General features: G+C 37.6%; 3 protein-coding genes across 3 annotated transcripts; all 3 read right to left on the minus strand.

Moving 5' to 3' along the window:
- Positions 1-1,245: 1,245 nt before the first annotated feature.
- LOC137003508 (GTPase IMAP family member 4-like) lies at positions 1,246-3,160 on the minus strand. The gene is made up of 3 exons (XM_067363703.1): positions 3,136-3,160; positions 2,200-2,259; positions 1,246-1,997 (listed from the first exon to the last, which is right to left on the minus strand). Exons 1-3 carry the CDS (start codon positions 3,158-3,160, stop codon positions 1,246-1,248), a joined length of 837 nt encoding a protein of 278 aa, XP_067219804.1.
- A 1,690-nt stretch (positions 3,161-4,850) lies between these two features.
- LOC137008678 (transmembrane protein 184B-like) lies at positions 4,851-18,044 on the minus strand. Its single transcript, XM_067370370.1, has 10 exons — positions 17,953-18,044; positions 16,463-16,681; positions 14,730-14,895; positions 12,169-12,259; positions 12,015-12,090; positions 10,526-10,617; positions 10,260-10,429; positions 8,599-8,793; positions 8,088-8,114; positions 4,851-5,724 (listed from the first exon to the last, which is right to left on the minus strand). Exons 2-10 carry the CDS (start codon positions 16,679-16,681, stop codon positions 5,528-5,530), a joined length of 1,233 nt encoding a protein of 410 aa, XP_067226471.1. The 5' UTR covers positions 17,953-18,044; the 3' UTR covers positions 4,851-5,527.
- A 5,896-nt stretch (positions 18,045-23,940) lies between these two features.
- On the minus strand, positions 23,941-25,662 carry LOC137003516 (mediator of RNA polymerase II transcription subunit 15-like). Its single transcript, XM_067363714.1, has one exon. The coding sequence runs from the start codon at positions 25,660-25,662 to the stop codon at positions 23,941-23,943; it is 1,722 nt and encodes a 573-aa protein (XP_067219815.1).
- Between the last annotated feature and the right edge of the window lie 469 nt (positions 25,663-26,131).

Here is a 26,131-nt window from a genome sequence, read left to right on the forward strand (position 1 = left end):
AATATATGTGTATAACATTTTTCACTGTCTCACTTATGGCATAACTTACAATTCTTAGTTAAACATTTAAAGGATTAGTTCACTTTTAAATAAAATTTTCCTGATAATTTACTCACTCCCATGTCATCCAAGATGTTCATGTCCTTCTTTCTTCAGTCGAAAAGAAATTAAGGTTTTTGATGAAAACATTCCAGGATTATTCTCCTTTATAGTGGACTTCAATGGCCTCCAGACGGTTGAAGGTCAAAATTTCAGTTTCAGTGCAGCTTTAAAGGGCTTTAAACGATACCAGACGAGGAATAAGGGTCTTATCTAGCGAAATGATCGGTCATTTTTGAAAAAAATTTAAATGAATATGCTTTATATAAACAAATGATCACCTTGCACGTACTTCTGCTTTCCGCATTCTTCAAAAAGCTTACGCTGCCTGTATGTCCTACGCCTTCCTTATTCTACTTTCGGAAAAAAACGAAAATGGTGCCGCGAAGTTGAACAGGGAAGGCGTAGGACATACAGCGTAAACTTTCTGAAGAATGCGGAAAGCGGAAGCATGTGCAAGGCGATAATTTGTGTTTATAAAGCATATATAGTTGTATTTTTTTTTTTTTTTTTTCGAAAATGACCGATCGTTTCGCTAGATAAGACCCTTATTCCTTGTCTGGTATCATTTAAAGCCCTTTGAAGCTGCACTGAAACTTAATTTTATTTGACTGAAGAAAGAAAGACATGAACATCTTGGATGACATGGGGGTGAGAAAATTATCAGGAAAATTTTATTTGAAAGTGGACTAATCCTTTAAACTCAAATTTGCTTTGCATATTTCTAGTGTATGATATGATACACATTGCAATAAATATATCATGATTCAATACACATTTATGCATTGTTTAACTGCTTTATTTACATGAAATGCTTCTTTATCAATTAAATTGTGATGATCACTTGGTGCTTCTGAAACCACTGACAAGTTTTGAATATAGCTCTGATCTATCAGGAATAACTAAATCAATCAAATGGCTATATAAAAAAAAGATTGACGAGTTGGATTTGGCTTGCATCACACTGTAATAAAGTTACTGTAGTCTATTCTTCATCATTCAGATGTCAGGTGTGTAAAGGGGCATACAACTGTCAATACTACTATCATTATTAAGACAAAAGCACTGTTTTTAGGTACCTACTTAAGTTATACAAGTCCCTAATATTGAATAACCCATTGTCAGAATATAGCTGAATATGTTATTTCAAATGTAGGAATACTTACAATAGGACATTAGTGGTATGTTGCGAAGAAAACCTTTTGCTTCCTTTTTCTCTGTATGAGTTTCTTGGTGTTTTCCATCATCATCTGCATCAGAATCTTCCTCTTCCTCTGTTCTGAGAGAAGCAAAAGATCTGTTGGGATCTTCATCCACTGATGATCCTTCTGCATAATCATATAGCTCACATGTGAGAAATTCATCACTGTTTTCTCTGAGGATCTTCTCTATTCGTTGCAGCACTATAGAGCACCATTCCTCTATTTCATGTTCAAGATGCAGATGTCCTCCTCCACATTCAGTGTTTAACTGTTGAATTAATTCATTAACTTTCACAGGAGCACCTTTAGCGTCATGTGTCTCTTCATCAGTCGTGATCACTATGGTGCGTTTAATCGCCTCTTCACTGAATTCTTTCAGGACAATTTTCACTCTTGTCATGTCCTCCTCAGTGAAGTCATTATACTGCAGTACGAGTATGAAGACATGAGGTCCTGGATCAGACAGAGACACACACTCTCTCACTGTCTGTGTGATCTGATGATCTGAGATGTTTGTCTGGAGCAGCTGAGGACTGTTGATGACCATCACATGTCTGTTCTTCAGTGTTCCTCTGACTCTCTCTACAACATCTGGATGAGCTTCACTGTCAAGCGCTGCTCGTCCCAACAGGACGTTTCCCACTCCACTGTTTTCTGACACACTCTTCCCCAGAAGAACAATCCTCAGACCACTCACTGAAACACACAACACACATGCTTGACCCTAATCCAATATCAGAGTTAATAAACAAAAATTAACACAATCAACCAGTAGAAGCTGTATTTGAGGATGAATTTATCACTTCTGAAGAGACAAAATGTGTTTCAGTGAGCGATAAAAATGGGAGCAAAACATTTGGTCCCCAGGAAAAAGCAAGAACTGATTATTAAGACTTACGCTTAGGAGGTGCGTCTATGCTCTGTGGTCTGTTGCGACCAGGACTGTGTGCAACAATCACTGAAACAAAAGCCTTACATTACAATTAACTCTGAAAACATCATTATTAAACTATTCTTACAAGCAGCAATAATGGACAAAGTTAAAATGTGAAATGCTGTGAATTCAGATTAGAAAAGGCCAGTTTTGAGTTTGTGTTATGGCATAGGGACAACAAAACAACATGCCTTAAAATTAGAAACGAAAAAAAAAAAAGTAATTTTAACTAAGTCAGTTAACTTTTTTTGTGATTCTTGACACAAATTTCTCTCGCTGTATGAAACGTTCGACCGAAATAACAAACACATGCCAGCACAACAGTAAACAACTTGTCAGAATAAGCCTTTACTGATTCGTCGTTAATAATAGTTAATTTCGATGGATAAGTGACGAAGCATGTTAGTACACACAACTGATTTGCTAAAGTCAAACACTCACTGTGTGCCATTATATCAGCAGCTCCGTTAGGATTGTAATACGAAACTCAACATGACGATGAAACGAGCTCAACTGCTCTATAAAAACTCGCCTGCGCCCTCCTGTGGACACTTTAAAGCACCGGGACAGATTCTGCCGTTCCTTAAGAGCTCAATAACAAATTCGATAAATACATGTACATAATACTTTTCGATAAATACTCTTTTTTTTATGCTGTCAGCCATGGGCGAGGCTAGCCCCTTTTTAGGGGTGCTTCAGCACCCCTAAAAAGGAGCTCAGCACCCCTAAAACTTGGAGTAAGAAATGTAATTCTAAAATTTTTGTTCGTCTTTTACAAGGTTAAATAATGTCCAAAACATACTCCGTAGTTTGTGGTTTAAAATGTATGTGTTAAGGATGAAAATGAAAACATCCCCCTTAGCAAATGGTGTCATCCTCTTCTCTTCTTCTCCTCTGTACCTGCACCGCTCAGCACGACCGTCATCCAGCGCGAAACACACGCAGAGTGAGAACCCGTTATGTAGTGTTGTGAATCAACTAAGTTGCTCCAAAGCTGTGTCTCACACTTCTTTCCTTTTTGTTCCGATTCCGAAAACATATCGGTGAGTACTGGAGTCAGTATAAAAAAAATATCCCCCCTGGGTGATGCTACTCCTCAAACCACCAACAGAGCATATAAAATACCAAAAATATAAATCTTTTTTAAAACATCGCCAAGTAAAACGCTGCGTTTATATAGAACTGTCTTTTTACGACCAAAACAAACGGGACACTTTTCAGACGCGCGTTCCGACTTCGCCTCAGTGCCAGGCGCGTCAAACGAGCGCGGAAAAGATAGTCTACAGGTGACGACGAGGGAGCTTCAGTTGAACAACAGTGAACTGCGGTCAGATGAGATGTTGTCAGACTATGTCGGTAAAACTCAGAAAAATGAACACGACTGTCCAATCAGCGTGGCGCGCACTCAAGAATTGCTGCGCAAATGCGCCGGCGCGCGCTGCATAATGACTTTATTATAGCTTAAATAAAGCGCAAAAGAAACTGCGAGCAATGACCGTCGTTGTTCTGTTGTAAGTTAAGTCATGAAATTACCAAACGTGATTAAAGCTGCCTCAAAACTGTGCAGGCATGCATGTATTTGTTGACATGGTTTTAAAGCTATTGTTATCCAATTTGTTGGCCTTAAAACGTTTTAAAATGCACATATGTACACCAGGGAAATCTAAATTTTCTCGGGGGAGCATGCCACCGTACCCCCCTAGCATACTACATTTTCTGACCTCGGTAATTAAAACCCGGCGTGCGGCCCGGGTTATTCTATCTAATGAAATCTGAGGTAAACGTGCATTTCTGCAAATGTGCGCACTTTTGGACTAAACTTTGTGTATGCACTGTCATCAAAAATAAATGGGACCAAACACGATTGAATTTGTGTCTCGTTATTCAATTAATAACTAGGCTAAAAAAAAGAAAAGAAAAGAAAAATCTGGATTTTGGAGTTAGTTGAATCAATGTTAAAATGATAAAGTTATTTTTCAATAGACATATTTTTGGTTTTTGTGTGAAAAGAGGGTGGGTGGTGGCAGTGGGGCTCATTGGGTGCTCAGCACCCCTAAAACTCTGACCCTAGAATCGCCCCTGCTGTCAGCTGATATAATAAACACTAATGAAATAAACTGATATAACACAAGCATAACATAAACAGTGAAAACAGAAGCTTCAAATCAGCTATAAAGTTTGTGTACAGATGTTATGACAATTAACTGTGAAGCTCAAAGTGCCAATAAAGTGATTATTTAAGACACTAAATGACAACCTCAGTTGCTGCAATGCGTTATAATATGAATATTTAATCAAAGGACATTATAAATGCGAGTGTTTGTTCTGGAGGTGAATCTTGTCTTTGGTTTCTAAGTTAGTCTAATTAAGATGGAATAAATTTATCAACTTTAATTGTAGGATTACTCTTTCTTCTGAGACACTAGAGGAACTGACCAATCTCTGCTCGCCGTCCTGCACAGATAAAGAGTTACACAATTTATTTAACATGCAAACTGCACATTTCAATTACTAATTTTCAAAGATTTATCAAGTGTATTTCTTAGTCATGACCAAACTGTAAATTAAGATCACATCTCAGTAAATCATTCACACACTGCTTTCAACATCTGAGGTTTATTCTGTTTTATCTGTATCTCACTCATCTTTACATCCACTTTGAGAAAGAAAGAAAGGACTTGAGAGTGAAAAGAAAATGAAAACACAAACTAAATTGTTTCATTAAAAACTGCAGGTATTTACTATGGTAAAGTTTTCAAAGAGAGTAACATGTTTAAGGCATTTCAGTCATGAACTAGTCGCTCCAGAGGTTTATTATGCAGCAGTTTATAATCTATAGATACTTCATGTAAATAAATCTTCACGTTACCCTGAAATACACATGTAGAAAGTGCAGAGAAGAGCGTTTGTGTGTATACATGGCACGTCTTTATGATTCATAATCATCTGTCAGTCTGGATGTGTCTCACTGACTCCTGCAGATAATAAACCCTCATCGGTGAGTGATTTGAGATGCTTTACATGAGCAGCATCTTTATGTGCCGCACTTACATTAAACTAGTGATTCTCAATCTGTGATACACAACATAAAATTTATTTTATTCAAATTCTTGTACATTTCATTTAAAAAATGTGAATGTATCTGTTTATAATGTAAGCGCGGGATCTGAATGGTTCATGCTCGTGCAGCAGAGCTGATGAAGTCAGTTTAAAAGCAGTCTAAAGGTGCTGTCTATGTAGGCATCATCATGATCACCTCCTCACTAGGGTTTGTTTAGCGTGTGAATGTGCGTCAGAACTCGTCGTCGGAGCTGAGCAGCAGTGTTTTCTCATTGCTGCTGCTGTTGGAGCGGCTCAGCGGCTCGGCTCGGCTCTGCTGCGTGTACTGCTGATACGCCGGAGAGAAGTTATGGATGGCGTCCTGCAGCATGTCTCCCGGATTCATCGTCTCCTTCAGACTGCTGGAGATGCTCATGGGAGCACAGCGACCTGACACACAGAGAGAGGAAGATAATAATAAATAATCAAATAATTAATAATCAAATAATCAACAGCTCGACAAAAGCAGCTGTAACATTTTTATCATATGAATCTGCGGCAGTAAAGACCGGTTCACACCAAAAACGATAACTATAACGATAAAGATATATTTCTAAAAATCGTTCTAAATATAAATGAATAGCAATGTCCACACCACAGCTTTAATGATAATGATATAGAGGAACGGTATTGTTGGACTCAGAACAATTTTTCTCCAGCTGTTGAACGATAAAACAGCCAATAAGAATCCATTCTAATTTAAGGGCTCACACATTTAAAATGGCAAACGACTTCGTCGTTAATCGCAGAGGTCCAGAAAAGTCAACCCCCCTTTTTCAAAGATACTTTAAAGAAAATGGAAACAGAAAACACGGTCGTACCCTGGGAATAAATGGTGAGAAGTATTATCGATGAGATCATGATGCCAGGCAAACAGTGTAACATAAAATTACCTCAGATATTCAGCGAGAGTTTCGACAACATTGTCTTGCTTCCTTTGAAGTTGCAGTGAAAAAGACTAGGTGTTGTTTTTATTCCACTATATTGACTTTGTCAGCTAAATTCACTGTTAGATAAGATCAATTACACTAGCTATTCACTCGAAATATAGCATGATGAAGACATCTGCTGGTTAAAGCTTGTAAATGCAACAAGAAGAGCAAAAACACACTTAGAAACAGCAGCGCGTGAGCTTTCAATAAACAGACCGCTATTGTTTGTTGATGTGGATGCAAATATAGCTATTGTTATAGTTATCGTTCTTGGTGTGAACGTGCCTTAAGAGATGGCCTTAAATGACATAATTTATGTAATTTATGGAACTTATTTCCTGACACGTTTTAGTTAGATGTTTGTTTAACACTTGTTAAAGGATACTATTAGTTTTGGAACGTTCAGAGAACATTCAAAAGTAATGTTCACATAATGTTTGAAGAATGATAAATTGTTAATAAATTGTTGATTTGATTGAACAAACTGTTCTATTCTGAACAATGTCAGAAACTTTTGTTAGTAGCACTTCTCGTGTGTATTGCCTTCTTAAGATGAATTGCTTATATTCCTTGTTTTAAATCACTTTAGATAAAATTGTCTGCTAAATGAATAAATGTAATCGTACAATGCAAATCCCTTGAGTTTAATTCCGTGTGATGAATGAACAGTAAATTATATCAGCTATAAAATGTAACTACTTTTTATTAAGTTTATTGTAAAATTTAACGTGTTAAACATGCTATTTTTTTAGGGTTAAAAGCACAATATGTAAGATTTTTGGATTCAAATATCCAAAAACCACTGTAACAGTGTTATACATTTTGTTGACTTTATCCTAGATGTTTCCAAGAATGTTTAAGTCCAGAGAAATAAGACATTTTTACCAGGACATGGACTGTGTTCATGCATCACCTATCAATGACATCATACCCACGTTACCCTCGATTTCAGGTTTAATTTTGTAGAAACCATGGAAACACCAAAGACACTTTATTATGTGTTTTATTAGATAGGTGAGCAACTGTTTGGATACATTCATTGACAGAAAACTAATCATGTTATATAGTTCAACGCAGTCTCATTGTTTAAATCTAGTTTTCTTGATGCCTAATATCGATCTAGTTTACAGCAGGGAGCATTAAGTGTCTCGTAGCAGCCGCCAAGAGAACGTAGAGTAGCATTATAACAACGTTCAACACACAAACATATTTAATATGATAAACAGTGCTACTTTATCCCACATACGCCTGACCGGAAGAAGCAGAAGCGGCGACTGTGGCATAATAAAAGTCCCGCTGCTCTCGAGGCATGTCGCGCTCGTCTCTCATTAGCAATCGCTCCAGCGGCCTCATTCCGCTCCGATGGCTTTCAGACACTCCCTGCTTCATACTACAGTAATGTTAATAAATATTTAATACATTAGCTCATCCATGACTATGATTTCTGCCCGAGCCCCATCCCGATTCTTTTCCACCGGCTGTAGACGTGAAGACAACACCTCCCATGAATCCGCAAAATCAAGGCATCATCAAGCTACGCCTTCGTTTTGAATAAGCGACCTCTAGTGGTGAAAACTACATATTGTGCCTTTAAGGTTAGATCTCACACTATTGAGCATTTAATTGGACAAATTTCTGTAAATGGACAAATTAGCTCATCAGTATTTAATGGTAGTCAGTGCAGAAATGAACAACATGAGATCACAAAACTAAACTAATAAAGTGAAATGAAAGTTTTCCTCTACAGACAAACAGCACATGTAGTTAAGTCTGTTATGTATCAAATGAACACACAGAAGATAAAGTACACAGTAAACCTACCGTACTGGCCATAGACAGGAACACAACCTGAGAGAGAGACAGAGATGGACACAACACACAGAGGGGGAGGAAGTGGAAACAGAAGAAATGATAGAAATGATAGAGAGGAAGAAAAAGAGGAAGATCAGTTTAGAAACATTCAGAGTCTGAGACATAGACGTATTTCAGTTGTATAAATGTGTTCAATCTTCAGCGGCACGGCAAAATAAATCATGTTTCATCTGAGAGAAAGTATCTCACAACTGTGAAACTGAAAAATACTTGGAATCAAAATGAATGAGAATCAAATCAAACTGAATCAGAATCTAGTCTAAACTAATGAAAACCATATAGAATGTCACACATGTTTGCGCATATTTCTGAAGATAAAAATGTGGTTTGAGTGATCAGATCACACAACGTTCAGGTACTCCTCTATTTAAAGCTGTGATCGTATATCCAGAGACTGCTGTATGTTTGATCTGTATTTCCTGCTCACTGATTGGCTGTTCAGTGATGATGTGTTTGTTACCCTGTATATCGAGTCTCTTGTCCATGTAGACCTTGTACGTGAACGCGTGTCTGAGCGCCAGAGCGGCGAAAAACATCTCGATGCAGATGATGAAGTTCTGGTAACCGGCGGCGACAGTCCCCTCCCCCACAGTGACATCAGGAGAGTTAATGCGAGGAATGGTGCCGCACTTCTCCAGAATCGCCAACAGCATCCCTACGTCACACAAGACAATGTATATTCACTTAAGAAGACATTTATCTTTCATTTTGTGTTTCTTTTGGAGATCTGAATGTAAAAATAATGCATGTTTCAAAACATATGTTTAGATTTCATATTTTGTATTAATTTTAGATATTTAGATTCATATTTAAGAATCATGTTCTTTATTTAACAATAACTAAAATATATTTTCATATAACAACAACAGAATGTCTACATCACACAAGGCAATACAATTTTTTCATTAAAAAAAATTTTTTTTAATCTTTTATTTCAATGTTTAACATCATTTTTTTTTCTTTTAAAATGTATAAAGAGTGCTGATTATAAAAATAAACAAAACAATTGTAGTTTTTCACATAACATTTAGATGTATATTTTGTTTTAATTTGAGATATTTAGATTTATATTTAAGAATTAGTTCAGAATTATACTCATTATTTAACAATACTTTTTAGTTTAATATCTTATAGCAGCAACAACAACTGCATCCCTACATCACACAAAAAGTTTTTCTTTTGATCATCAGTAAAACAAAATACAATTGTTTTATTAACATGTTCTTTAAAATGTACATCATTTCCAGTGTTATTTTAAAAATGTATTGTTATAAATACTAAATGTACCTATTACCTAAAAACCTATTACGTACTAAAAACCAATTATGAACATTTGAAATTTTCTCACATTTAGTTTTACATTTTATTTAAACTTTTAAATTTAAGATATTAATATATATAAGATATAATATTGTTTATTATTTATTTTTATTTTATTGAAGAATTATAACAATAATATCTATATTTACATCTTATAATAATGTCGTTTTAATATTTATGAAAGTCTTAAGATATATTTAAGAATTATATTTGTTTTAACAATAATTTTACAAAAATAATGTTACAAAATTATTTTTTTCACACATTTAAATTTATATTTTGTTTTAAACCTAGATATTTAGATTTGTACTTAAGAAATGTATATTATTTGACAGTAATATTTAGTTTAACATCTTATAACAAATACTTTATTTTTGCTGTCATTACTTTAAAAATGTATTTGTCATATTTAACATGTTCTTTAACATTGTCAGCATTTCCAGTCTTTATGTAAACATTATAAAAATTACAAATTAAAATTAAATTAAAAAACATTTGTGATTTTACACACACACACACACACACACACACATATATATATAGATTTATAATTTTTCTAACATTTACATTGAAGATTTATTGATAGATATTTATTATTTTTATTGCATTTAAAATTATATTCATATTTTTACATCAATATTTAGATTAACATCTTATTTTATCAAGTTTTTAAATATTTTAAAATAATTGTATTTCTTTTTATTAAACAATTGATAAAAACACTTGAACTCCTGTTATTTAGGACCCAAGTCAAATGTCAAACCATAGGTCAGTGCAGATTATGTGGCGATGAAGACTCACCCTGCCAGAAGGAGAGGAAGATGACGGATTTGACCATGAGGAACTTGAGCATGGGGCCGTACGGCTCCAACAGATCTCGAGTGGCGAAGTAGAAGAGGAAGAGAGCGTAGAGAGAGAGACTGACCGAGACGTTATAGATGATTGTCACGTATAAATAACCGCTGGCCGCGCTGGAGAGACAGACAGAGAGATGCTTTAATAAAACCATCACTGATATCTGCGTGTCATATGTGTGTGTGTGTGATGACTGAGATGAATGCACATACTTGAAGTCTCCGTCTCTGTATTTCCCGAAGGCCTGAAGGATCACAGTCATCATGGCCATCAGTGGCTTCACCACACAGAACTGCAGCGTCGCCTGAGACACACACACGTTTATTCAAGAATTCATTAAAAACACAATTCACACAGATAATCGCTTCTACAATCAACATCTTCTCAATTTGTGATATGAATATATTCATTTTCTAAAGAGAAATTACTGTCATAAAGAGAAAATACCTGATTACAAGGCTTTTATATTTGAAAAAAATTGCTTTGTTTTAAAAATGTTAATAATTAAAGATAATTGTTTTATTATTTTTAATAATTTGCTGCCAAATCAAGTTTGAAAGAAGAAAACATGGCACAAGTGTTTAAAATATATTTAACACATTTTGAAAGTAACTTTACACAAATAAAGAATGTATCAATTATATCATATTTGTCATTGAATCATTCAAGAGATTCTCGCACAAATGCTGATTCATCCAGCAATGAAACGAAAGTCTTTATGAGTGATTCACTGAAATACTCAATCAAACAGAAAATTAAAATTAATTAAATATTTTACTGGTACTCTTTGCGTTTCAGTGAAATGAATGTACTACATTTTTTGTTTGATAATGTTTTTAATTATTTTTTTTGGATTTTTAGGGGATTTTATGGTACTAAATTATATTTAAGCTGTAGTTAATCCATTTATTCACTTATTGGGCATGGACCTGAAAATAAAATTTCCAACTTAAACTGTCATACATTTTGGTCTCTTTTCAAAGACAAAACTTTGCGATTTATTGCTGAAGTGAAAAATGTTTTAAAAAGTTAATGTAAAAAAGTTACAGAATTTTACAATTATTGTTATGAAAAATGACAATAAATGTATTTATTGTAGCACAAAATTACTATTTTCAATTTTTATATGAAATATATATTTTCAAAAATACATTGTACTCTAAAACTGAAAGAAAATCAAAGCCATAAATCTAAACAAGTGCTGTTCCAAATTTGAGCTTGATATCTCAAAAAATTATCTTTCAGTCAGATTTTCTTTGGCTGCAGTACCAAACGCTTCCACTAGATGAAATTTGTCTTCCATTCATTACCAAGGTGCTCATTTTTGACCGCGAAGAGCACAAGTTTGACTATCTTTTTCAGGATCTAATCACCTTTTTGAATCATGTGTGTTCACATAGCAAGTGCCAAAACATTTACTAAGTTTTGTACCATACCGATTAAGTAAAAAAAAAATAAATAAATAAAAAAAAGAAAAATAAATAGTTTTGCTCAAAAATGACCGAAGAGCATCAGAGGGTTAAAGAAATAAACATTTGCTCAGAATCTCAAGTTAATTACTTGCTACATTGTTTAGTCCATTTAGAATTGTGGGAGATTCGTGATCTCTATTATTTTAAACAATAACCTGTTTTCAATCAATTTATCCAGAATTGTGCAGCTCTATTATCTGTCATAGATAAATGAGGGTGTTTCTGATACCTGTTTGCAGAAGCGCAGGAAGCCGATGGAGTAAGTTCTGCCCCACAGACAACAAGTGCCGTAAACACAACTGGACCTGAACAAACACACACATTTCCCTCAGACCAGCTCATATAACACCTGACAGAGAAACCGAGAGAATCGCTGAACTCACTGGATGGGTTTCCCTCTGATCTCGGCCATGATGGCGCTCTCGCCACCCAGATACTCATAACACAAACTCAAGAAGTTATAGATCACAAACGCTGCAGAAACACACAGAGAGAGATAGAGAATCAGCACAGAAAATACAGATCACCATATCACAATTCATTCTCCAACACACCAAAGAGATTAAACAGAGATTTCTAAATCTGTGCTCAGATTTGATAAAGATCCCAAAAGTCAGAGATCTCATTATAAACATTTCTCATCAAATGTTCTCTGTATTGACGACAAGTGACTACAGTTTTATTTCTCCTCAGGAAATTTAGGAGAATCATCTGAAACAAAAGGTAATTAACCAGAACATAACAGAGCAGTGAAAGAGAAAGCTCTGAGGAATCAAAGTTCCCTCGGTGTAACTGTACTAGTGCTGCAGATGCTGATATTGAGCAGGTCTAGACGTGACCAACATCTCAACATCACATTCCTCACAGTGATTTATCACCTCAATATCACACACACAGGGCTTGACATTAACAATGAGGGTGGATTTCCACCAATATATAATTTAAAATACAGAGATCATTGTATTACTCATGAAAAAATGAAAGAAAACTTAAAGTCAATGACTGTGAAAGCATCAGTATTAGATTTCAATCAAAACATGACATTGGATGATTTATTTAGGATCGTGTGAAAAACTTGAAGAAGCCCATAAGAACGCAGAATCACAATTTGAAGTGGAATTTAAGGAAGTGGAATTCCAAAACATTAGTTCAAGCATTAACTAACACGAACCAGCAATGATCAATATATATATATATATATATATATATATATATATATATATATATATATATTTAAAGCATTTATTAGTGCTTTACACAATACAGACTGTTTTCAAAGCAGCTTCACAGAAATAATGCTGCAAAAAATCATTAATTATGCAACATATTACATTTTTATCTTCCCATGCCCCTGCCGACAGCTTCATTGATTGTAAAAGGAGTGCCCTTTCAGTCACAATTTGAAGAAGTTTTTGTTTTTCATGAGACTTTTCCATATATCAGGGAGTTGAAATGGCTAATAAGCCCATATTGTCTGGCCGGATTCCACTACCGTTGGTGCAACCGGTACAGCCAGTCCATACCTCGCACCAGGTTTCAAATTCAGGGCTAATCACCCGAATTTGATGTAAAAACCCTCAATGATTCCGAAATCAACAAAGGAAGCACCCATTCCGGGCAACAAAAACTCGTTTTCGTTTGGTCGCTGTTTGAAATCTCACCAGAGAGGGCATGCAAATGCTCTCGATAATGCAATGGTCATTCGAAGACAAAAACATCAACTTCTACGAAACACAAACCTGAAGGCCCCGTTTTCACCAAGGTCGGCCGCAATAATTCAAGAAGGCATTCAACTCAGTAGATAGAAGGAAAATGTTCGAGATCCTGCGTCATTATGGTTGGTCAGCGCAATCAAGACCATATAAAACAACTCCAAAAGTGCAGTCCTAGTCGAAGGAGAACTAACAGACAAATTCGACATAACAACCGGAGTCCTACAAGGACATACTCTTGCACCTTTTCTCTTCATCATCGTCATCGATTACGTCCTGAAGAACACAGAACTCAATCATGTGAGATCTTATGGCATCAACAAAGGCGAAAACGGCTTTGTCACTCAACCAAGACAATGTCGACGAGAACCAGCAACAGCAATTTTCGACCTTGATTTCACCGACAGTCTCACGCTACTGGACGGTAACCTAGAAAGAGCTCAATCCCAACTCAGTGATACTGCCAAACAAGCAGAACAGGTCGGGCTCATGGTGAACTTGAAGAAAACAGAAGCATTCACTAACCAAGATAAGAGTAAAAACTTGGAGCTAGGTAGCCAAAGGATTGAGTGGGTCAACAAAGTACTTGGGATCAATGGTCATGTCGAGCGAAACCGACATCAGCACAAGAAAGGCCCTAAGATTGTTGACGCCTGCAAACCACCAATATTTGCAGCCGACTGATGATGATGATGAATAAGTCCATGAGTGCTCCTCTGCTGCCATCTAGCATTAGTTTTCCTTCCTCTTTTAACTTTTAGTTTTACAAATCACATTAAAATGAAAGATTCAAAGTGTGAAGCACTCCTTGTCCTTGAAAAGTTCTTGAATTTCACTCTCAAAAGTTTGCATGAGCCCTGAAATGAATAAAGTAAAAACATTCAACCATTTATATGACCATGGTTACAGTTAAATCCATGGTGAACATTGTTTTTGTGGACTGGAGATCATTATATAACTCATTCATTCAATGCTCATTATTTCATCATAACAGCGCGGTTTCATTCCGCTTTCATTTCGTTTGCCATTAGATGTTTCTTATATGCATTATGTGAAACAGAAAAGGCAGCTCTCAACAGTTGGGCAACATTGTGGTTCTCTTATGAAAGTATCAGTGCAGTCAAAACCATAATAATGGCTGAGTATTAGTCAGAATTGAAGTTCAAAAGGCTTCACAGACACTCACACGTTTTGTGTGACGGTATATTTAAACACACAGTGATGAGTCTGACCTTCATAGCAGTCGCGGACTGTGTCAAAGTAAACGTAGTACTCCTCGTTGGTGAAGAACAGCAGACTGAGCCACGAGTCGAAGGCATAGATGGGCACGATGAAGAGGATGCGCACGATGTGCCGCTGCTCATTAGGAGTGTTATAATAACGCAGGTGCATGTAGATCTGAGACACACACACACAGATCAATTATTGTCAGTTATTACATATTCATTATCTTGCCTATTCATATTCTGCTGTTTATTATTCTTCAGTAAATGTATGATTTATTATATATACAACAATCATGGCAATACATTACACATGTAAACTGAGCAGAAATACAGCGTCCTGTTTAAGTTAGAAGACACGTGTGAATGAAGATAACAGCTTGTGTGTGTGTGTGTGTGTGTGTGTGTGTGTGTGTGTCAGTGGAGCAGGTGGCTCTTTCATCACCAAAACTCTCCATGTGTGTGTTTCACAGGTTCATATAAGCTGAACACAAACACACACACACACACACTGCAGACTGAGTTCTGAATGCAGTTGCTACGCAACCACCTCTGCTCTCTGATGTCATGCCACCTGTTGCCAGAGCAACTGCTCCTCATCATCATCACCATCTTTATGTCAGGAGTTCCCAACAACCTCAATTACACCTGGTATCTTATGTAATGTGAACATTACAAATCATGAATTACACAATATCATGTTGTTACTGCAAATCATTAAAGCCACTAAATTAAACATCTATCATATATTATAAAATAAGTGTGTTATATTAATTAAAATAGAAAGAACAATTATATAAAATATATTTATATATAAAATAATATATATATATATATATATATATATATATATATATATATATATATATATATATATATATTTGATTTCATATTCATATTACTATTTAATACACAGATATATATATATATATATATATATATATATATATATATATATATATATATATATATATTCATTTATATCATATTAATATTGTTATTATTCAATAAACAAAAAATGTTATATTATATTGTTATATAATTTATTCAATAGAAAAAATATATACTAATATATAATATATATCATTTTAAAAAATGCCATATATAGTATATTTAAATCATATTATGTTCAATATATAATAGAAGAAAATATATATAAATAATATGATGCATATTAATTAAAAGAGAAAAAAATAATGCAAAACACACATATGTATATATATATATATATATATATATATATATATATATATATATATATATATATATATATATATATAATGTATTTGCTTTCATATTCATATTGTTATTCAATATATAATAGAAAAAATGTATAAATATATATACAAATATAATATAAATATAAATACTATATATGCTTTCATATTCATAATATTCTTTAATACATAATATAAAAATGTATATAACAAATGTATAATATTATATATCTATACATAACTTTATACTTATATATTAAATATAAACATTTAATATGATTGTAATTTATTATTATTACTAAAATATCACAAAAATCACAAAGTATCTTAAAAATAATTGTTATATTTAATCAAAAGATAACATACTCTGACACATAAATAAATAATTAAAATAAATAAGATATAAATATATAATAATTAAAATGTAATAAATCCCCTAGGTAACGTCTGTTTAATGGAGAAGAGTCTCATGGTTGAGTTTATGCAATAATTATGATTTTATGAACATAAATGTGTGTGTTTGACCTGTTGGCAGGTGAGCAGCAGCGCCGTCCAGGTGAAGATCCCAGAGATGGTTTGAGCGGCGGGGGTCATGAGGAAGATGGGCGTCTCCGGGGCAACCACTGGAGTCTCCCACGACCGGTTGTGACCCTCGGGGGTCACCGTAACGACCCCGGGCCCCAGCGCCATGCCAACCACAGAGCCGTTCAATAGAGACATGCTCCTCCTCCACAGCAGAGCCATCTGCAGACAAGAGCCAATCAGAGCACGGCAAACACCAGGGGGAGGAGCCAATACTAATAACAACCATAGCAATTCAATCATCAATGTAAAGTGTCATGTGACAACAATAATAAAATGAGTGGGTGAATTATACAATGACACTAAAACACTCTCCTAAAGCGATGTCGATTGGTACCATAGTAAAACCATGGTATTCTTTGAAGTACAGTATGTAAGAATAAGCTGAGATGATCCTCCTGCGGTGATGATAAAGCATCAATTACATCATCTCAACCCTGTGTGTGTGTGTGTGTGTCTTCAAGGAAGTGGATAGTCTCAGTGTTGCCATGTCAACCCGATCATCTGGAGACCACAGCAGCATCACAACATGACTGACCGAAACACTGATCATATCTGAATATAAACATCACAGATAACAAATGCAATATTTCAGATTATTCTCTCATTATTATTTAAGAGAATAATCTATTATAAATCCAAACTAATAATTCAAACTTTTAACTCATACTGTATATGAAAAGATATGACTGAAACTTGACATTTAGCTATTTCAAATGTAAGTTACATAAAGTACCATCTAGTGTACTTGAACTGTTGTTTGATTTAGTGATTGTTAATTATATGATTTATTTGAAAGAGTTACTTAAAATTAAATTAAATCAGAACATCCAAAATTAAATCAAAACATCTACATAATCAAAAGGTATAGACATTTTGTTGCATAATCTTATTCATATACCATAATATTTACAAGGTACACAATGTACTTCTACTAAGTAATGTTACTAAAGAATACTATGGTATCATGTCCAAAAACATGGTAAAAATACAGAATATTTTAGTAATATCCATCTTTACGCATATTAATGCTCTCAATTCAAACAGTCGCAATTTTTTTTAATATGAGGATGAGATGAACAGATCTTATAACATTTATAACCATAAAGCGATCAGGCCTTTGAGCGATTAACTGATTCTGTTCGCCAAAAACCGTCAAACACATTATTTCACGTCATTGGTGTTTATGTGGTTTCCAGAAGATCTGATCACAGATACGCATTATAAGACTAAATCAGCGACTTCACATTTCACACACTTTTTAATTCTTTATCGATACTGACACAAATGAGAGCGCTTATAACGTCCGCGATCCGTTTGATGGATGATCAGTCGCGCGCTGCAGTGCGTCGCGTCGCGTGAGGATGATGATGTTTCTACAGCTGATTTTGATTTCATGCAGATCTCCTGAAACAAAACACAACTACACTCACGTTATTCAGTGGATTCCTCTCATCTGCAGCTCTTTCTCTCAGGTCGTGAAATCCCGCATGATGTTTTGTCCCGCGATGCGCTCCTCCGTCCGCTGGCGCTCGCTCCCTGTGACGTCACCGAGGCCGCAGCGGCGCTCGCGCTGGAAGGAACGCGGGAGCGAGCCCGCCAGGCGACGCTTCATAATGACTTTCATTAATAAATCATTAACACACATTAATTATTGCAGAGCAGATAAACCTCTCCTGCTAATATGAATGGACCCGTTTTTATAGGCTAGACCTGACTGAAATCACGTTTGTAGACAAAATTCACAACATTTAAATACACTAAAACTGAACTTTTGTATTACGCAAACTCCAGAGAGTGAAGTAAAAACAATAACATCCCATTTTAACCAATGTCATTATATAGCCTAGCCTTTTTTAAAATCATCCCATGCAAAATAGGCTAAACTGAAACTAAAACCAAACAGATTAAAACTTTCAGTATTAAACCAGTTTTAACTCGTAGGGTAGAGTGTGACAACAACAATAATATTGTTTTTTCTCTACGAAACAAACCCAGCTAACAATGACCTGGCGGACCCCAGCGTTTTTTGGGCGGCACAAAGTCAGCGGATTGACGGTCTGACCACCGTCGGCAAGTCATGCAAATGTTTGACGATTTGACTGAATTTATATTAAGTTAAAACTACAGTATGGGAGTTTTATTTGCAACAAAAAAAATGCAATATGCATTTCTACTCAAAAGGTGTCACATACAGCTGAGCTGTCAATACCATAAAAATATAAATATAAAAAAATAATTAATGTGAGTGTCTGTGTATGAGTGAAAAGTGTATTGTCTGCATGTGCATGGTTATGTTTGCAAATTTGATTGTGTGTGTGTGTGTGTGTGTGTGTGTGTGTATCATGTGTATACAATATATTTATGTGCATCCCCATAAACTATAAGTTTTCACTCAAAGTCTAACATTGAAGACCAATTATTAGACTCTGTACACATAAGTGCTATTGCAAAAAAAAAAAAAAGCTGACTTTCCTTATAAACAGTGAACAACCATTTACAATGCATTGCACTTACAATAAATGAAATGTGATAATTTTCTGTTACATTTGTTCATCAATGACAGATAGCATTGGTTGCTGTCACTTTAAGATCTTCCGCATATGATGCGGATCTCACTGTAACAAGTGGATTGTTAGTTTTCCTGTCATGTTCCCAAGGGGACAGATTTGAGTGATGCACAATCGGAAGTGAGTGACGTTCAGACAGAGAACTAGGTTGTGACACTTGTAATGCTGTTATGCACATGTGATAAATAAAGTAAGCAAGGATACTGCTTTAATCGTCCATTCTGTATAGTTTGATAAAACAGACCAGAATGAAACATGGTTGCAGCGGTCGTGAATTCAGCCGAAGTTAGTACCGAGCCGTGAAGAGTGAAAAGTGCCGCTAGCTTGTTGTAGTTAGCCTAGCCCGCAAGCTCGAGCAAGGGACTACACTGTGTTTACGGAGTCTTACCGGAGCAGAAAAGAGCGCCAGACGTCGCGATGGATGGTCTCAAGCCGCCTCCAACACTTTGTTTGGATTCAACCAACTTAGCGAAAACTTGGAAAAGTTGGAAAGAGGAGTTTACGCTGTATACAGACCTCACTATGCCCGATGCAGAAGAGACAACTAAGTTAAGTTGTTTAATTACCTCCTCGGAGAGAGAGGGAGGGAACTTTTAGCAACGTTGACAAGCGGTGATACATCTGCGAGGGGGACAGTGAGTACAATAATGACGCAGTTTGATAAACATTGCAATCCACAGCTGAATGAGACTGTTGAGCGATATAAGTTTTTTGTTAGAGACCAAGGACAAGACGAAAACATTGACAGATATGTCACAGATTTGAAAGTATTGGCCAGCACATGCAATTTTGGTGACATTAAGGACTCACTAATAAGAGACTGCATTGTGTGTGGTACACAGAGCCCTGCGATGAGGGAAAGACTGTTAAGGGAAGAAAACTTAACGCTGGATAAGTGCATGCAAATATGCAGAGCTACTGAACTGTCAAAAGAGAACAGCAAAACCATACAAGGTAAAACGGTGGAAGAAATACATGCAATGAAGAAGGATCCAAAGAGAGACAAAAAGGAGGAGATTAACTGTAACTTTTGTGGCAAAACACATGAGAAAAATAAACACAGATGTCCAGCCTATGGAAAGAAGTGTAAGAAGTGAATCACTTTGCTGCAAAATGCAAGTCCAAGTTTGAGAAAAAGAAAGGCAGACCGGTACACACAATTTCAGAATCAAGTGAGTCGTCTGAGGATATCATGACAATAACAGACATCAGTGAAAACCAAAAGACAATAAATCAAGTGAAAGAAGCACATAGCAAAAGTCAACATCTCTTTGCAGGTATGTTGTTGGACAAAAAGCTAGTTAACTTTCAGATAGACTGTGGTGCTACTTGTAATGTTATCCCAATGCAACTGTTGAACCCAAATATACAATTGGAAAACACAGAGAAAGTACTTGTCATGTACAACAAAAGCATATTACGACCACTTGGAAAATGTAAAGTCAAACTCCAAAATCCGGGAAATGATATAGACTATATAGACTTGAGTTTCAAGTGGTGGACCAGGAGGACAGGATCCCGCTACTGGGAAGAAAAGCTAGTGAAGCCATGAAATTGATCAAAGTAAAGTACGAGAACATACTGGCGATTGACAGTATAGTGAAAACACAATGTACAGACAAAACGACTGTCAACAGTGAGCAGCTGACAAATATGGATAAAATAAAAGGAGAGTTCGGAGATGTTTTCACAGGCGTTGGCTGCCTAGAAGGCGAGTACAACATTGAAATAGACAAAAGTGTACCACCAGTAAAACTGCCTAAACGCAGAGTGCCTGTTGCAATGATGACTCCTGTAACGAAATGTAGAGGTTATTAATCAATTTATGGATGAGATATGAATATAATAATTCATAAGGTTATGAATAAATTATGATTCATATATCGACCCAACGGGGAATTAAACTTATATTGTGAATCAATTACAACGAATTGTAATCAATTACATATAGTTCTGGTTTAATAATTATTTAGAGAAACTGTTCGTTTGTCCAGCAAACTAAGTCCCTCACAGAATATTATAAGCAGAGTTATTCTCTGGCCGTGAAAATAACTTGCATCAAAGCATTAAGCGATCGAAAAGAGTTAAAGTGACTTGGTTTTCAGCTGAAAGAACAAACAGAACAATCGAGCATGAATAATGTTTTAATATATACAAACTACGAATACAGAGGTTATACATCTAAATATATATACAAGAAAATACACACCTATGTACAAGAATAGAAGTAGAGAAGGAAAGAGAGAAGGCAAGTAGCAAACTCACAACCAGTCCTAAGCCAGCACGGAAATCAGTTTCATCATCTACGATTGAGAAACGGCAGTATACTTGCATCGGTTGCGTGTGTCGAATTTCAGGTTAGCGCTGGTGCAGTTCGTTGGCTTCCTCCGTTCAGCGGGAAGGTTTGAACTGAGGACGAGAGTGAGTTTCGCTGGAAGATGGCGATCCCGAAGCGGAGCGCGATGGCAGCGTGTGGTCACCGGAGAGGTCCGGGAAAAATGTGCACGAGATGCTCGTGAGACAATCGGGAGAGAACACACAAGAAATTGTGCGTCTTTGCTTTTATGACAGATAAGCCGACACACCTCCTCGAGGTGGGGTAGCCAATAACATGGGTGAAAAGTTGGCGGGAAAGCTTTCCCATTGTTTGGCCTCACGACTTAATCAAATGATTTATGACTACCAGATCAGATCTCCAAAAGGAGTGTGTTCTTCACAGTATCATTAAACACATAGAAAAATGCATTTGTCCGTTTGGTGACATGTCTCAATGAATAGCTCGAGTCCAGAGCTTTGAAACGAGATCAAACTCGATAGGTCAGAAAGGCATAGGAGAGAATTATATCATTAAAATGCACACTAGCACAAATACACTCATTTAAACACTAGGAAACATGCATAGGCCCTAAAATATATGAAATATATATTTCAGCATAGTGGTGGTATATATATATATATGCAGTTAAAAGTGTATGTTTGTGTGTTTCTGTATGTGTGTCTGTGTGTGTGGGTGCTGGAATGTGGATCTGGCCCATAGTCCACATGAGGGGCCCCTTTGATGTCCTAAGAGCAATGAAATTGGGCCTGCTGTGTTACCTCGGAGGGCCACAAAGGTGTCAAGTGGGCTCATCTTTAGTAGACAGTTCGGAGCCGATTTAGTGATTAAGAAACAAAGTTCATCAGGTTAAAAGCGTTCTGAAAACTCCAAAGTTTATTGATTATCCTGATACGTGTGCATACGCTACACTCCACTCAAAGAGGAGCTAAAGAATCTTGAAAGCCAAGGAATCATAGCACCTGTGGAGCGCAGCACTGACTGGATAAGCAGTATGGTGTCAGTGATGAAACAAAATGGAAAGCCAAGGATCTGTATAGACCCCAAACCACTGAATAGAGCACTAAAAAGATGCAATTTTCCTCTTCCGACCATTGATGATGTACTGCCAGAACTCTCAAAATCCAAGGTATTCACTGTTTGTGATGTAAAGCATGGATTTTGGCATGTCAAGCTGGATGAAGCGTCCAGTTACCTTACCACGTTCGCAACCCCATTCGGACGCTATCGTTGGCTCAGGATGCCAATGGGTATAAGCCCAGCTCCGGAGTCTTACAAAGGAAACTCATGCAAGCACTAGAAGGCTTACCGGGTTTGTATATCATTGCGGATGATATACTGATCACAGGGGAGGGTGACACACAAGAGGAAGCAGACAAAGATCATGAGAACAACTTGAGATGTTTTCTAATGACGTGTAGACAAAGAGACATTAAGCTCAATGCAGACAAGTTTAAACTGAGGAGAGAGTCTGTACCCTACATTGGACACTTGCTGACAGCAGAAGGCCTCCGCATTGACCCAGAGAAAGTGCGGGCAGTGCGGGAGTTACCGAGGCCTACAGATGTTAAGGGGGTACAGAGACATGTAGGTATGCTGAACTACCTGTCAGTGTTTTGTGATCATCTTTCTGATGACTGTGAAGTTGAGACAACTTACACACAAGGAGAACATGTGGGAATGGACTGAGGTGCACGAGATAGCTTTTAAAAGATTGAAAGACAAAACAACAAATGCACCATTGCTCAAGTACTATGACCAAAATGAGGAGTTAACACTACAATGATGCGTCAGAGACAGGACTAGGAGCAGCCCTGACACAGAGGTAAACCTGTGGCATTTGCAAGCAGAGCGCTGACACCCACTGAAAGGGGTTATGCACAGATTGAAAAAGAATGTTTGGCCATAGTGTTGAAAAGTTCCATCAATATACTTATGGTGGAAAAGTGACTGTTCAAAGTGACCATAAGCCACTGGAGAATATTGTGAGAAAACCACTACTTAGTGCACCAAAGAGATTAAAGAATGTTACTCAGGCTGCAGAAATACGACATTAAGGTGATCTATGTGCCTGGGCGAGACATGCTACTAGCTGACACTAAGCAGAGCTTATTTACCTGACAGCAATCAGGGAGATGCAGAGACAGAACTAGAGACTGTTAACATGATTACCTACTTACCAATCTCTGCAGAAAGACTATCAGCTATTCGCAATGCAACAAGGGAAGACAAAGTTGCAGGAAGTGATTAAGTGGATTCTTACAGGATGGCCTCAGAACAAAAAAAGACATTGAGCAAAACATTCAACACTATTTTGCTTTTCAGGACGAGCTGAGCTTTCAGAATGGCATAGTGTTTAGGGGAGAAAGAGCAGTTATTCCTGACACAAGAGCTGACCTGACCAGCCACCAATAAAAACTAAACAGTTCACTTCAAACACCAGAAAGACACTTAATGATATTTTATTGATGTTTTATTGTTTTGAAACAGGTCAAACAGCAAAAACAGGTATTTAGCTATTGTTGAAACAGCCTGAACTTGCTTTTGGATGAATGTGGCCTTCTTTGGGCAGGTCCAGGAGCATTTTGACCTGTGACAGACTGGTAATTCAACTGTGTTGGTAACTGAAGTACAGGTTGCACTGACTCAAAGCTTGAGACAAAGAGATTGCTGGGCTGCTCCAGGGCTTGGGAACCTGATCTGGATACAGATTGGGAACTTGATTGACCAGGCATTGAAAAGGTCTGGAATCCAGGCTGTGAGATGCTCTCATAACTTGACTGTACCTGGTACCTGGACTGCATTGGCATGGCTAGGGATGAGTAGCCAGATGGAGATAGAAACTGGTGGCTAGGCAGAACTTCAGGCTGGGAACCAGACTGCCCTGCCTTGGAAGACATCTGGTATCCAGGCTGAGAAACTTTCTCAGAAAGTGACTGTGCCTGGTACCTGGACTGCACTGGCATGGCTTGGGAACTGTAGCTGGGCTGACCTAGAGACTGGCGGCTAGGCAGTCTTTGAGGCTGAATGTTTCCAGGAGTTTCCAGCGTTCTTGAGGGTCCATAGCTGGATTGTATAGGTTTCACTAGGGGCTGATACACCTCTTGCCCTGGCCAGGCCAAAGGCTGGTAGCCAGTCTGCTGCATTTCCCTAGAAGGTTGACCACTGTGCCTCGATACAGAACCATAACTGGATGGTCCAGGCTTGGCAAGAGGCAAAAAGCTTGGTTGTACCTTCGGAGAAAGAGGCTGTTGGCTTAGAAGCAACGGAGGCTGGTAGCTAGGCTGTTCAGGCAGCTGAGCTGGTCGGAAAACAGACTGGAGCGTGGATTGCAGTGGTCTGGGAGGGACTAGGTTGCTGGGTTGCACCATGGACTCATAGGTAGGCTGCCCAGTCTTCACTGGGGCCTGGTAACTGGCCTGAACAACAGATTCTATACGTTGAGTCAAGGATGGAGTACTAGGTCTGGATGAAGGCCGATACCTAGTCTGTCCTGGTTGGGCTGCAAGCTGGTAACTGGGCTGTGATACAAACTCCTGGCATGAATAAATCTTAGACCCAATCTGATAAAGCTGTTCACCTTGGGACTTCACTGGCTTGACAACAGTTTGTCCACTCTCCTGGAGTGCAGACAGGTAGCTGGCTTGAGCTGGTTTTAGGACACTGGGCTGGGCCACAGACTGGTAGCTAGCTTGAGCTGGTTTTAGGACACTGGGCTGGGCCACAGACTGGTAGCTAGCTTGTGCTGGTTGCTGGCTGGAGGTCTGGGCTGCAGACTGGCCACTGGCTTGCACTAGTTGACTGCTGGGCTGAGACAGAGATGGGTCAGTGACCTGTGGGAGTTGCTGGCTGCTGGACTGAGCCACAGATTGGAAGGTGGACTGTGCTTCTTGCAGTCCAATGAGCTGAGCAACAGACTGAGAATTGGCTTGAGCTAGTTGTTGGCTGCTGGGCTGGACCACAGACAGATCAAAAGCCTGTGCTATTTGCTGGCTGCTTGGTTGAGCTATAGAGTCACTGATGGCTTGTACTGGTTGCTGGCCACTGGACTGAGAGACAGATTGGCTGGCTGTTACTTCTTGTTGCCTGGAGGTCTGGGCTGCAGACTGGCCACTGGCTTGCACTGGTTGAGCTTCATTGATGGCTTGTACTGGTTGCTGGCCACTTGCCTGAACCATGGATTGGTCACTGGACTCAGCTAGTTGCTGGCTGACTAACTGACTGCCATGTTGCGCCATTTGGTTGCTGGGTTGTAATATGGACTTATTTGTAATCTGCAAAGGCATGAAAAAGCCAAAGCTTGGATTCTGAACTGGCTTGAAACCTGAAAAAAGCTTGGAACCAATTTGCAAAGGTCTACCTCTCTGAGGCTTAAGCAGCTGTCTACGGTCTACTGCAGACTGGGAGCTGGCTTGGGCCAATTGTTGGCTACTGGACTGGGCCATGGTTTCAGAGATTGTTTGTGCTGGTTGTGGACCACCAGACTGGGAGATGGACTGCACTAGCTGTTGACTGATGGGCATTGCCACAGGCTCACTGGACTGGGCCACAGACTGGTTGCTGGCTTGTGTTGGTTGAAGCACACTGGGCTGGGCCACAGACTGGTAGCTTGCTTGGGCTGGTTGAAGCACACTGGGCTGGGCCACAGACTGGTAGCTGGCTTGTGCAGGTTGAAGCACACTGGGCTGGGCCACAGACTGGTAGCTT

Source organism: Chanodichthys erythropterus, chromosome 3 (assembly GCF_024489055.1).
Source record: "Chanodichthys erythropterus isolate Z2021 chromosome 3, ASM2448905v1, whole genome shotgun sequence".
NCBI classification, from domain to species: Eukaryota; Metazoa; Chordata; class Actinopteri; order Cypriniformes; family Xenocyprididae; genus Chanodichthys; species Chanodichthys erythropterus.